General features: G+C 51.0%; 1 protein-coding gene across 2 annotated transcripts; it reads left to right on the top strand.

Moving 5' to 3' along the window:
- Positions 1 to 1021: 1021 nt before the first annotated feature.
- RAPSN (receptor associated protein of the synapse) lies at positions 1022 to 10468 on the top strand. Of its 2 annotated transcripts, XM_061203309.1 has the most exons (8): positions 1022 to 1213; positions 1791 to 2129; positions 7156 to 7314; positions 7870 to 7968; positions 8045 to 8167; positions 8666 to 8719; positions 9748 to 9947; positions 10396 to 10468. In XM_061203309.1, the coding sequence occupies exons 1-8, from the start codon at positions 1022 to 1024 to the stop codon at positions 10466 to 10468; spliced, it is 1239 nt and encodes a 412-aa protein (XP_061059292.1). The 2 variants fall into 2 exon arrangements, with proteins under 2 accessions (XP_061059292.1, XP_061059293.1); XM_061203310.1 differs by lacking the exons at positions 8045 to 8167; positions 8666 to 8719.
- Positions 10469 to 12643: the final 2175 nt, after the last annotated feature.

The following is a 12643-nucleotide window of genomic DNA, read 5'->3' as shown; positions in this document are numbered from 1 at the left end:
TAAAGGGACTTCCCTGCAGTCCAGTGGTTAAGACTTCGCCTTCCAATGCAGGGAGTATGGGTTCGATCCCTGGTCAGAGAGCTAAGGTCCCACATGGCTCGTGGGCAAAAAGCCAAAACATAAAACAGAAGCAATATTGTAACAAATTCAATAAAGACTTTAAAAAATGGTCCACATCAAAAAGAAAGAAATCTTAAAAAAAAAAAAAATCCAGTAAAGTAGGAACCATTATTCTCCTGCCCAAAGTCACGCTGCCCATACAGATAATAAACGGCGGAGTCAGAATTCAAACCCTGGCAGCCCGGCTCCAGGGTCCACGCTGTTACCCACCACACTGTGTTGCTCATGGCAAGCCTGTGGGTTAGGGTTTATTAGCCTATTACAGCCTCATTTTACAGATGAGGAAACTGAGGCCCAGAGAGGTGAACGACTTGTTGGCTGGGGTCGGACTGTGAGTTAGGACACGTTGGGATGGTGTGGGCATGTGCACGGGTAAGGGACCTCGGCGCCCAGTGACTCACAGGAACAGAGCCTGGGGTCGGTGGATCTGGGGGGAAGGTTGTGATGGGGAGAGGCCCCAGCCTCCCTGCTGCCTGTGTGCCCAGCCTCATCCCTGCTTCTTCCAGCTCTCAGCCCACCCCTGGAGGCGGCTCCTTGGCAAGGCTGCGGGAGGACCTGCCCTGCCAGGAGGCTCAGGGCCAGTGTCAGAGGTGCTGAAGAGACGCCCAAGGGGATGCCTGGGGGGCAGGCACCTTCCTCCCAGCTCGGGGGTGGGTGTGGCAGAGGCCCCGCGTAACCTTGTGGCTGACATTCCTTGGCGGCCACGTGGCCCCAACTGGCAGGGACAGCTGCGGACAGCGGCCGGACCAGCTTTGTTCGCAGGGTGGCGCCTGCTCTCCATCCAGGCCCTGCTCCTTCTGGGGGCTCGGTGGGCAGCTGGCGCTGTGGGCCCCCCGCCATGAGTGTCTAGAGGCACGGAGCCACCAGGGTCTCTCTGGAGGGGGCTCGGGGCGCTGGGAGGATGGGGCAGGACCAGACGAAGCAGCAGATCGCGAAGGGGCTCCAGCTATACCAGTCTAACCAGACAGAGAAGGCGCTGCAGGTGTGGACGAAGGTGCTGGAGAAGAGCTCGGACCTCGTGGGGCGTTTCCGCGTGCTGGGCTGCCTGGTCACGGCCCACTCGGAGATGGGCCGCTATAAGGAGATGCTGAAGGTGGGAGCGCTGCGGCCGGACTGGGAGGGTGGGGCCGGGGCGGGATTTCTCCCAGGCCTCCCAGCCCCCCTCCCGCCTCCTCAGGCTCCCCTGTATCCCACAGGCTAGTGGCTGGGGCCTGAGGCTCTGAACCCACTGGGTCTTGGCTTTGGATTTGGGCCTGTGGCCTTGAGCTCTGGTGTTTGAAGCTCTGAGACTGAGGTTCTCAGCCTCAGGGTTTCGGGGAGCTGAAGGCCAGGTCTCAGAGTCGAGGTTCCAGCCTTCCTGTTTGGGGTTCTGAGTCTGAGCCTAGGGGGCGCTGGCTCCAGGTTTGAGGCTGGGGACGGGTGGGTGGTGGAGACTGCAGACCTAGGCTCAGGATGGAGAGGTGAAAGCTGTGGGTCTGGGTTTGGGAGGTGGAGGCTCCTGGGCTGCAGCTTCTGGGGCTTCTGGGACTGGGGAGCAGGGAACGCATCTGAGGCCGGGGGTGGACGCTCTGGGCCTGAGGCTTTGGGCTGTGAGGCTTGGAGGGACGGAGGCTCGGGTCCAAGGCTCAGGGTCCAGGCTGACGCTCCCGGCCTGCCACCCTGGCGGGCAGTTTGCTGTGGTACAGATCGACACGGCTCGGGAGCTGGAGGATGCCGACTTCCTCCTGGAGAGCTACCTGAACCTGGCGCGCAGCAACGAGAAGCTGTGCGAGTTTCACAAGACCATCTCCTACTGCAAGACCTGCCTCGGCCTGCCCGGCACCAGGGCAGCCACCCAGCTCGGAGGCCAGGTCAGCCTGAGCATGGGCAACGCCTTCCTGGGCCTCAGCCTCTTCCAGAAGGCCCTGGAGAGCTTCGAGAAGGCCCTGCGCTATGCCCACAACAACGATGACACCATGCTCGAGTGCCGTGTCTGTTGCAGCCTGGGAAGCTTCTACGCCCAGGTCAAGGTGGGCCCGGTCCCCCAGGGAGGGCGGTAGAGGCTCGGGCTCCCTGAGAGTCTCCCGTGAGCCACGCTCCCTGTTGCATCACCTCGTTCAGTCCTCCCATTTAGGTAGGGATGAGGCAGACGGAAGCCTGGGAGGGAAAAGACAGCCAGGACGTAAAGACATGGCCAGGGGGCAGAGCCAGAATTCAAGCCTTGATCTGTCTGACTTCCTGGGGGGATGGGAAGCTCCTATGTGAGGACAGGCCGTGAACCTGTACTGCCACGTGTTTGCTATGTGATCTTGGGCAAGTCACCGCTCCTCTCTGAACCTATGAAATGAAGGAGAATGGAACCCACCTTACAGCGTGGTTGTAAGGATTCATTCATCAAATATGTACTGAGCATCTATGATATCCCAGGCACTGTTGGCCTAGGGTGCAACAGTGAAAACAACAGACAAGTCCCTGGGTTCATGAACCTTGCATTCTAGCTGGGGGAGAAAGACAAATAAATGCAATCAGCAAATCAAGTATACAGCATGGTGGAAAGTGCCTAGGAAAAAGGCGAGCAGGGAAAGGGGGTTGGAAGTGCTGAGGATGACGTGTTGCAATTTCAAACAGGGTGGATGGAAGGCCTTGTAGAGGTGATGTCTGATGACTTGGAGGAGATGAGAGGGTGAGCTATGCAGAAATCTGGCAAAAGAATGAAAGAGGGAACAGTTAAAGCACAGCTCTACCCTTGGGGGACCTTACCCAGTATGTTCCAGGAAGGATGGAGGCCAGCATGGCTGCAGCAGGTGTGTGAGAAGAAGGTAGGCGGTGGTGGGGTCAGAGAGGTAAGGGGGAGGAGAGATGGCAGATTGGGAAGAAACTGATGGGGTCAGTGACCTCAGGCTTTTGGTCCTGAGCATTTGCTCTCTTTCCCCCTAGGCATGTAGGCTGTGCTTGGCCCGTGGGGGATGTTAGTGCCTGGCACATAGTAGTTGCTTTACAAATCCTGGAGAGTGTAAATGCTGAGGGATCAGAGGTGGAAGTATGAGGTAGTGAGAGTCATCCACGACCACACTGACGATTTTGTTTTCAGCAACTAGATGTATGGGGAAGCCATTCAGTGAGATGCAGTAGGATTGGAGAGGGATAGGGGTGTTTTATAACCTTTTTTATTATGAAGAAAATTAACCGTGCAGGAAAGCAGAGAGAATAATATAATGAATCTCCATATACCCACTACTTAGATTTAACGATTATTAATATTTTGCCATATTTGACTTACATATTTTTCACTGAAGTGTTGTGATACAAAATTATAGACATCATGATATTTTACCCCGAAGTAATTCTGTATGCATTTCTGGAAAAAAAAAAAAAAAAGACCATTTTCTGATATAAGGACACTTTCTTACATAATCACAATACTATTTATCACACACACCACAGTGAACAATTATCTCTTAAATTTCTCTACTTATCCTGAAAATATGCCTTTATGCTCGGCTTGTTTGAATTGGAACACAAACAAGAACCACACATTGCAGTGGTTATTATGTCTCCCAAGCCTCTTTCTATGGAAAATTCCTACCCTTCCCTTTATTTTCCATGGTTTATTGAAGAAGCCGGATTAATTGCCTTGTAGAATGTTCCATCTCTTTGTCTCATTGCTTCCTCAAGGAGTCATGTAAGTTGTTTCTTTGTCTCCATTACTCTCTATGAACTAGAACTTACATAATGACTTGGTAAGATTTAGGTCACGCATTTTTGGTGAGAATACTATACAAGCGAGGCTGTGTGCTTCATATTACATCATATCGGTAGTTAAGGGAGTGACCACCTGATCCCACTGTTTTCAGCTTTGCCGTCTTCCTTTCACGACCAGTAGGTTAACTTGTGGGGTGACACTTTGGCTGTGAATATTCAGTTCTGCAACAACATTTTCCGTAATGGTTTGAGCATCCATTGATGTTTGTTGCCTGAATCAATTATTTCATTTCAACTCTCATGAAATGGTGATTTCCAAGTTCTATCATGCCTTCTGCAATTATTAGCTGGGATTTTTCTATAAGGAAGAACTTTCCCTCATTAATTGGAGCTAGTTGATTACTCTGAAATACAGTTCCTTATGGAAAGGCAGAATAAATACTTTTTCCCTTTCCTTTAATTACCACTTTCCAGAATAATGAGTTGATGTGATAGTTGCCTTCAATGATCACACTTACTTGTTTTGCTTCCTCTTTTTGGAGTATCGTTGTGAAATCATGGATTTAAAAAAATATTCAGTACTCGTCAGTCAGTTGCAATCATTGTTCCTTTTGATGCTCATATTATCTTAATTTTAGTCAGTGGAATTCTCTTCAATATGGCTCCTGTGTCCTTTTGACGAGACTTCATTTAGTCTTTGAAGAAAGCATTCTTGTTTTCTGGCACAATAGCCTGTCCCACACTCATTTTGTGTACTGTCGTCCCTTGGTATCTGCGGAGGATTGGTTCCAGGATCCCCCAGGACACCAAAATCCGGGAATGCTCAAGTCTCCTATATAAAATGGTGTAGTATTTGCATAAAATCTACATACATTCCCTCCACCCCATACTTCAAATCATCTTTATTTACAATACCTAATACAATGTAAATGCTATGTAAATATAAACTGGTGTGTGGCAAATTCAAGTTTTGCTTTTTCGGAACTTTCTGGATTTTTTTCCCCCAACATTTTCAACCCTCGGTTGGTTGAGTTCAAGGATGTGGAACCCTCGAATACAGAGGGCCCACTCTATTTCCTGCTCCAAACCTGGAGCCAGCCATTCCTCTGGGTCCTTTTTTAGTAGGAAATGGTATTTAAAGACCAAACGTGGGCTCTCAGGATGCTCGTGGCTACTGGGTTGTTGTTGCTACTAAATCTCTCCCGTTGTGAGGACAACTGGACTTCATACTGATATTTCCAATTCAAATCCAATGTTTCAGGATTTTCCTTGATTCATTTCAGACTTGATTCTCTTTTCTCTTAGACTGAAAATCTTGGTTTCTAAATATTTACTTTATCCTACAAAGTACATAAAATAATTTCAAAAGACAACACCAATATTGTCTTACTCAAAAAAAAAAAAAAAAAATGACGAATGAGGTTTGATTTCTTTGCCATTCTTTTGTCTTTATAATATAACCCACTATGGCTGAACTGTTCAAGTATATATTTTAAGGTCCTTTGAAATAATAACTTTTCTGTATGGCTATATTAATATATAACATATATAATATATAATATATTAATATATATTATAAAACAATCATAATATACTATGATATAATATTATAATATACCTTGATTGTATTATAATATATACTTATATACTTATGATTAGAATTGATTATAATATTAATATAATGATATACAGTTAAGGTCATTTGTTTCCATTTTCTATTTTTAGGGTTTTTAAAATTAAATTTAATATTTTAAAGTCTGTAAAACATTTACATGGCTTCAAATTAAAAAGTACATAGTAGGGACTTCCCTGGTGGTCCAGGTGAGACTCCGTGCTCCCAGCGCGGGGGCCCCCGGGTTCGATCCCTGGTCGGGGAGCTAGTTCCCGCATGCGTGCCGCAACCGAGAGTCCGCATGCGCCAACGAGGATCCCACGTGCCACAGCTAAGACCCGATGCAGCCAAAAATAAATAAATAAATAATAAATTAATTAATAAAAAGTACATAGTACAAATTAAGTAGGTTAGGAACAGATTTTTATTAGGGTTACTGAGAGTTCTCTTTTGGTCATATTAACTTGTTAGATATTAAATTAAAATTCAAATAGGTTTTCTACAAAAAAGAACAGAGAAGTGGGGCTGTAGCTAAATGGGACATGAGGTCAAAGAAGGTTATTTGATTTTTATTTTTGTTTTTGTTTTCAAATGAGATAAGAAATGCCAGGCTGTGGTTTTACATTGATAGGAATGATTCAGTAGAAAGAGACTGGGGAGGGGGGTTCCAGAGCCCACATGGAGGGGGGTCATATTTAATTTGATAGGAGCAGGGAGTAGCAGGAAGGAGGCAGAGCGGGAACAGATCTGGTGGGTTTGACGGATAAGGTGGATAAGGGAGCCCCTCTCTGATTTTCTTCTCTTTTTAAAAAATTATTTATTTATTTATTTATTTATTTATGGCTGCGTTGGGTCTTCGTTGCTTCACGCGGGCTTTCTCTAGTTGCAGCGAGCGGGGGCTACTCTTCGTTGTGGTGCGCAGGCTTCTCATTGCAGTGGCTTCTCTTGTTGTGGAGCACGGGCTCTAGGCGCGCGGGCTTCAGTAGTTGTGGCGCACAGGCTAAGTAGTTGTGGCGTGCGGGCTCAGTAGTTGTGGTGCACGGGCTTAGTTGCTCTGCGGCATGTGGGATCTTCCTGGACCAGGGCCCCTGCATTGGCAGGCGGATTCTTAACCACTGCGCCACCGGGGAAGTCCCTCTTCTGTTTTCTTAATGGTGCATAAGGTGAGCTCATGCCCTCATAATGGACAGGTTGAGAAGACATTTGGAAGCTTGAGGAGAAAGAAAGGGTGAGAGGATGATTTCTTTGCCTCAGTGAGTCTGTCCCAATGTTATTTGAGCTGACTGTGCTGGCAGTCACCGAACATTCAGTGATGACTGGGTGCCAGGAGGCAAACTCCAGTGGGGTTGGAGTGGGCTCTGATATCCCCACCACCACCCTTCTGTGTGTCTCTGAAGCCGAGGGGCCCAACTGGGACTGGGTGAGAGGAGAAGCCAACTGTATTTTCTTCCTTCTCATTCATTCGTTCATTCATTCATTCAATAAATACTTACTGTGCATCTACTAAGTGCCAGGAACTGTGCTAGGCTCTTGCCATACATCGGCAAACCAGATGAAAACCCCTGTGTTCATGGAGCCCACACCTTTGCACTGGCTGTTCCCTCTGTCTGGATCACGCTTTCCCTGGACACCAGAATGAATGAATGAATGAATGAACACGCAGTGGAGCGCTCCTCTTAGGGGCAGCTCCTGCCACTCAGTGTGCCCCCTCCCATCCCACCCCCTGCCTGTGTCCCCTGCAGGACTACGAGAAAGCCCTGTTCTTCCCCTGCAAGGCTGCAGAGCTCGTCAACGACTATGGCAAAGGCTGGAGCCTCAAGTACCGGGCCATGAGCCAGTACCACATGGCTGTGGCGTATCGCCTGCTGGGCCACCTGGGCAGTGCCATGGAGTGCTGTGAGGTGGGGCAGCAGGGAAGGGGGGCAGTTAGAGGGTGGTAGTGTAGGCGGGGTCTGGGCCCAGGGCCTCTTCCTGCCAACTCAGCCCACTGAGGCCCCCAAGCCTTGCCCCTGGCCCCTCCTCTCTACAGCTGAGCCCCTGAAGGATGTGTTTGTTCCCCAGTCCCCCTGCCCCAAACCTCATTCCCTTCTAGTCTGTTTTCAGGGGAGGGCACTTCCCTCTGCCCCCCCCACCGCTGCCAAAAAAAGTGCCCTTATGGGGCACTTTAAGTAGGAAGAGAGCCAGTCTCTGGAGTTCCACTGATCTGGGTTCGAATCCCAACTTTGCCACTTAATAACCTGGTGACCTTGGTCAAGTCACTTCTGTTCTCAGAGCCTCAGTTTCCAGTGCTGTCAGACCTCAGTGGTTCAGTGCATGGGCCTCAGCACCATGAAAGGTATATTGGGCTCTGAGGATGTTGGTGACCCTGGACTGCCCATCAGAGGGGCCCAATGGGTGAAGGCACCCCAGTGGTGGGGGGCAGACGAGCAGGTTTGAGTGACCGGCCTCTGTCACAGGAGTCTATGAAGATTGCACTGCAGCATGGGGACCGGCCACTGCAGGCACTCTGCCTGCTCTGCTTTGCTGACATCCACCGGAGCCGTGGGGACCTGGAGGTGAGGTCACCGGGATGCAGGGGGAGGTGGTGCGAGCCTGGCCTGGCCTGACTCCACCCCTGACCTGGCTGTGCAGACAGCCTTCCCTAGGTACGACTCTGCCATGAGCATCATGACCGAGATTGGAAACCGCCTGGGGCAGGTACAGGTGCTGCTGGGTGTGGCCAAGTGCTGGGTGGCCAGGAAGGCGCTGGACAAGGTGAGGTGGACCCCTTTCCTGCAGCCCCCAGCTCTCCCCAGTGCTCCCACTTGAGGCCAGTAGGTCAACCAACAATGTGTGGGTCTGGTTCTGGGCTGGACTCCTTCAGACACTTTGTCTAACATCAGCCTCACCCCAGTCCCATGAGGCCAGGGGATTCCAGATCATTTTCCAGGCTCAGAGAAGGTCCATGACTTGCCCAGTCAAACAGCTAGTAAAGGGCCAGGCCTGGGGTTTGCACTCAGGACATTTTAACCGCCTCCTATGATTTCACGACACCTCGTGAAATAGGAATGTTCTTCCCATTCTATATCTGAGTAAACTGAGGCAGCTCTGGTGACTGTACCCCAGCCTTTTCTTCTTACCTTCACACACAGGGCAGCTGCCCAGCGGTGCTGCCCTCCCCAGAGCCACCCCTCCCTACCCCTCCCTTCCCTGTGAGCCAAGGCCTCTGTCAGACAGCTCTGCCTGCAGCCCTGGCCTGTGCTCACCTTCCAGGCTCTGGATGCCATCGAGAGAGCCCAGGACCTGGCCGAGGAGGTGGGGAACAAGGTCAGAACTGAGTCCGTCTGCTGGGTCTGGAGTCAAGAGCCCAAGGTGGGATCTTGGGTGCGTGGGGAGGCCCCCCTGAGCCTGCTCATGCCCTGAGCCCTTCCTGATCTCCAGGAGCTGCCCCCATCATTCCCAGATCCTGGCTGTTTCTCTTCCACCCAGAGAGCACTTTGGAGGGCAGGGCAAGAATTCCATAGCTCAGGGGATATCAGAATTACTCAGAGGTGTCTTGATGGTCATTAAAACTCCTAACAGTGGCCTCCACTCATACAGAGGTGGGCATCACAGGGCTCTTCTAGGTATCGGTTCCAGGCCTCACTGGCTCCCTGCGAGGTGGGTACAGCAAGCCCCATTTTACAGATGAGGAAAGTGAGGCTCAGAGATGTGCTCAAGGTCCCACACCTGGTAACTGGTCTGTCTTAACTCCAAAGCCCGTGTTCCTTTCATAGTATATGTGGCCTCTCCAGATTTGATAATCATATCCAAACCTTTAAATGTTGAAAATAACCTCAGTGTTTCTCAAAGTCTTCTAGAAGATGTGCATTTCTCAGGGATCAGGTGCACAGTCCAATTAACATGCCAGATATATGTGCCTTGGCTGGATGATAGCTGCTCCGGTTTACTCAGATATCGCGGGCTCTTCAGAAGTGCTGATGAGCTGCTGTGTGTATTTAATTAACAAAAACAGGAAAGAAAATTAATTATTATGAAGTCAGTGCAGCAGGTTTGGTCAATAAAATCCTTCAAAAACATGGAGTCCCCAGCGGGTTCTAGGAGTAAGGATCACCCATCTCACCTACCTCCTTTCTGCGTGAGGGGAAACCAAGGCCCAGAGAGGGCAGGACGTTTTTCCTAGGCCCACCAGCAAGGCAGGGATGCAGCCAGGACAGGACCCCTGTGTACTGACCACCCGGTGGCCCTGTGGGGACAGCTTCTTGGGCTGGGCAAGGAGGGAAGCAGGGCAGCTGCTCACTAGCACTGACTTGTCTCATCCCCACGTCCCGCTCACCTGGCCGCACCGGCCCCAGCTGGGCCAGCTCAAGCTGCACTGCCTGAGCGAGAGCATCTACCGCAGCAGAGGTCTGCAGCGGGAGCTGCGCGCCCACGTCGTGCGCTTCCACGAGTGCGTGGAGGAGACAGAGCTCTACTGTGGCCTGTGCGGCGAGTCCATAGGCGAGAAGAATAGCCGGCTGCAGGCTCTGCCCTGCTCCCACATCTTCCACCTCAGGTGAGTGCCCTGCCGGTGGGCACGAGGCACTCGGGGCCTCTCTGGGGCCTCGTCACAATAGTAATACGAACAGCAAAGACTTACACAGTGCTTTCGGCATCCCATGCCTGTTCTAAGCGTTTCCTATTAACTCATTGAATCCTCCCAGCAGCCCTATGAAGTGGATATTCTGTTATTCTCCCCAAAGAGGACCAGACAGGCATCTCAAAGGTCATGGGATTTAGATGCCCAGGGCCAGAGCTGCCTCCATCACAACCTCCTGACTCCCAGCCCAGGCTCTGCCCTGGAGGCCTCCCCAGGCAGAGTGCGAGGGGCCAGCAGGGCTGCTGGCAGGAGCCTGGGGGCTGTGGATACCTCCTGCACCTGCAGAGGAGGGGGGAGGAGAGAGGGCCAGGCCCGGGATCGGAGGACAGGCCCGCTGAGTGGACAGGGCCCTTTGCTTCCCAAGGTGCCTGCAGAACAACGGGACGCGGAGCTGCCCCAACTGCCACCGGTCATCCATGAAGCCTGGCTTTGTGTGACCCCATCAGGTCGTGGGTTTCTGCCTCGCCTCCCCTGCTTCTTCTCTAGCCTCACGCTGGAGGCCGCCCTGACCAGCTGCACCTCCAGCGCCTGTTTACTCCTGGGGCAGTCTCCAGGGCCTCCTCTGGCCTCAGCCAGGGCCTGGGGCCTGCCCACTGCTGCTCCTCCAGGCCCAGCTGCCCTCCCCCACCCCTTTGTACTTTGATCTTTACAGAAAAATAAACCGTTTGTACCTGGTCCCAGCAATTCTGATTTTCCCTGCCCGAGGTCTGACGGGTAGAGGAGAGTGGGAGTGAGGCTCCCCACGTGAGCTTCCTCAGACACACGTGTCTCTGTGCCCATATGTAGGAGTTCCTCCAGCTGCCCTTCCAGGTTTTGGGGTTGCCACCCTGAGCCAGAGGCAAGATCCTGCAGGTGAGGAGCACCTTTAACTGCTGACATGCAGGGCTGGAGAGGAGGATGTGATAAACAGTAAACATAGTAAACCAGCAACGTAGAAAGCCTGTTAGAATGATGTTATGGACAGAATTGTGTCCCTCAGATTCATGTGTTGAAGTCCTAACCCCCATCATGACTATATCAGGAGACAGGGCCTTTAAGGAGGTAATTAGGGTTAAATGAGGTCATGAGGATGGAGCGCTAATCCATTAGGACTGGTGTCCTCATAAGAAGAGGGGGAAACACCAGAGAGCTTTCTCTCTCTCTGTGCTGCACAGAGAAAAGACTGAGGACACAGTCTTACTGCAACCATCTGCAAGCCAGGAAGAGAGGCCTCACCAGAAACCTGATTTCCTGGCACCTTGATGTTGGACCTCCCAGCCACCAGAACTGTGAGGAAATACATTTCTGTTGTTTAAGCCACCCAGTCTGTGGTATTTTGTTATGGTGAAACTAATGGCAAAAACTAGCAGACTAATAGAAAAGTTATAAGTGCTTTGGAACAGTAAAGAATAGAGCAGCATTCCCCTTCTCTTCTTGTCAGTCTTAAAACCATTAGGTGGGACAGAGCAAGACAGGCATCCACGTGGAGGGGTGGCCTGGTGTGGGATATCGGAGCCCAACTAGGTGAGGAGAGTGTCCACACAAGGGAAGCCCCAGCGTGGGGAGGTAGAGCCTGTGTGGAGAGAGAAGGGTCCCCACACACATGGGTGCCTCATCCTGGAGTGTAAGAGCCCAAGTAAGGGGAGAAAGGAGTTCACATGAGGACAAGGCCTGTTGCTGGGTATTGGGGCCAAGAAAGGTGAGGCAGACATCCATGCAGGTGGGCAGTCTGGGAGCTGGAGCCTGAACAGGGCAATGAGGGCGGCTATGCACAGGGCAGCCTGGTGTGGTGTGTCAGAGTCAGAGCAGGGTGATGAGGACACCCTGGAGGAGAAAGGCCTAGCATAGGCGCCTGAGCAAAGTGAGGAGAGCATCCACGTGGTGGTGGTGGGTGGGATATGGTCCAGTGCAGAGTGTCAGAGACCAGGTCAGGTAAGGAGGGCAGCTGGCATGGGCTCTTGGGGCCGAAGTGGGCTAAGGAGACACCCAAGTGGGAGAAGGTTGGTTGTGAGGTGTCAGAGCTTTCTTTCTTTCTTTTTTTTTTAACTTTTTGGCAGAGCCACGTGGCTTGTGGGATCCTAGTTCCCTGACGAGGGAGCGAACCCGCACCCTCAGCAGTGAAAGTGCAGAGTCCTTACCACTGGACTACCAGGGAATTCCCTGTCAGAGCTTGAGTAGAGCAAATAGGGCATGCACATGGGGCATTTGGATTGAAGAAAGATCTGTGCCTGGAAGGGAGTGGCAATGAGAATTTGATTACATAGAAGGGTTGATCAAATAAGTAAACATATTAAAGGTAATGGGTGACAGGTCACTATTGAAGAAAAGAGTTACAAATAAGGAAAGGGAGAAAACCAAAGGGACCCAGTCATATTGAATTGGAATTGTAGAGATTAGTGTGAACTATTGGATTTCTAAATATATAGCTTAATAGAGAAATAAATATAGTTACAAATGTGTGTGTGTGTGTGTGTGTGTGCGCAAAACTCGTGCCTGGGTGTGACATGCCAGTAGTAATGAGCACATCTAGCGCCCAGATATTGGCTTCTAAATACCATGTTCCACTAATAGAACCAAGACTCTTTGGAGAAATGGCTGATTCTAGGCCTGGACCAGGGAAAGTACAAAATGAA

Source organism: Eubalaena glacialis, chromosome 10, assembly GCF_028564815.1.
Source record: "Eubalaena glacialis isolate mEubGla1 chromosome 10, mEubGla1.1.hap2.+ XY, whole genome shotgun sequence".
Taxonomy (NCBI): Eukaryota; Metazoa; Chordata; class Mammalia; order Artiodactyla; family Balaenidae; genus Eubalaena; species Eubalaena glacialis.
Note: the sequence above shows the minus strand (reverse complement) of the source record. Positions and strands in the feature narration are given on the sequence as shown.

What these genes read in the sequence shown, in the direction of transcription:
- RAPSN (XM_061203309.1), top strand. Translation starts at nt 1,022, where the DNA reads ATGGGGCAGGACCAGACGAAGCAGCAGATCGCGAAGGGGCTCCAGCTA. An exon ending in GCTATAAGGAGATGCTGAAG is followed by an intron (nt 1,214 to 1,790) that starts GTGGGAGCGCTG and finishes CCTGGCGGGCAG; the next exon opens with TTTGCTGTGGTACAGATCGA. An exon ending in CCAGGAAGGCGCTGGACAAG is followed by an intron (nt 8,168 to 8,665) that starts GTGAGGTGGACC and finishes CTCACCTTCCAG; the next exon opens with GCTCTGGATGCCATCGAGAG.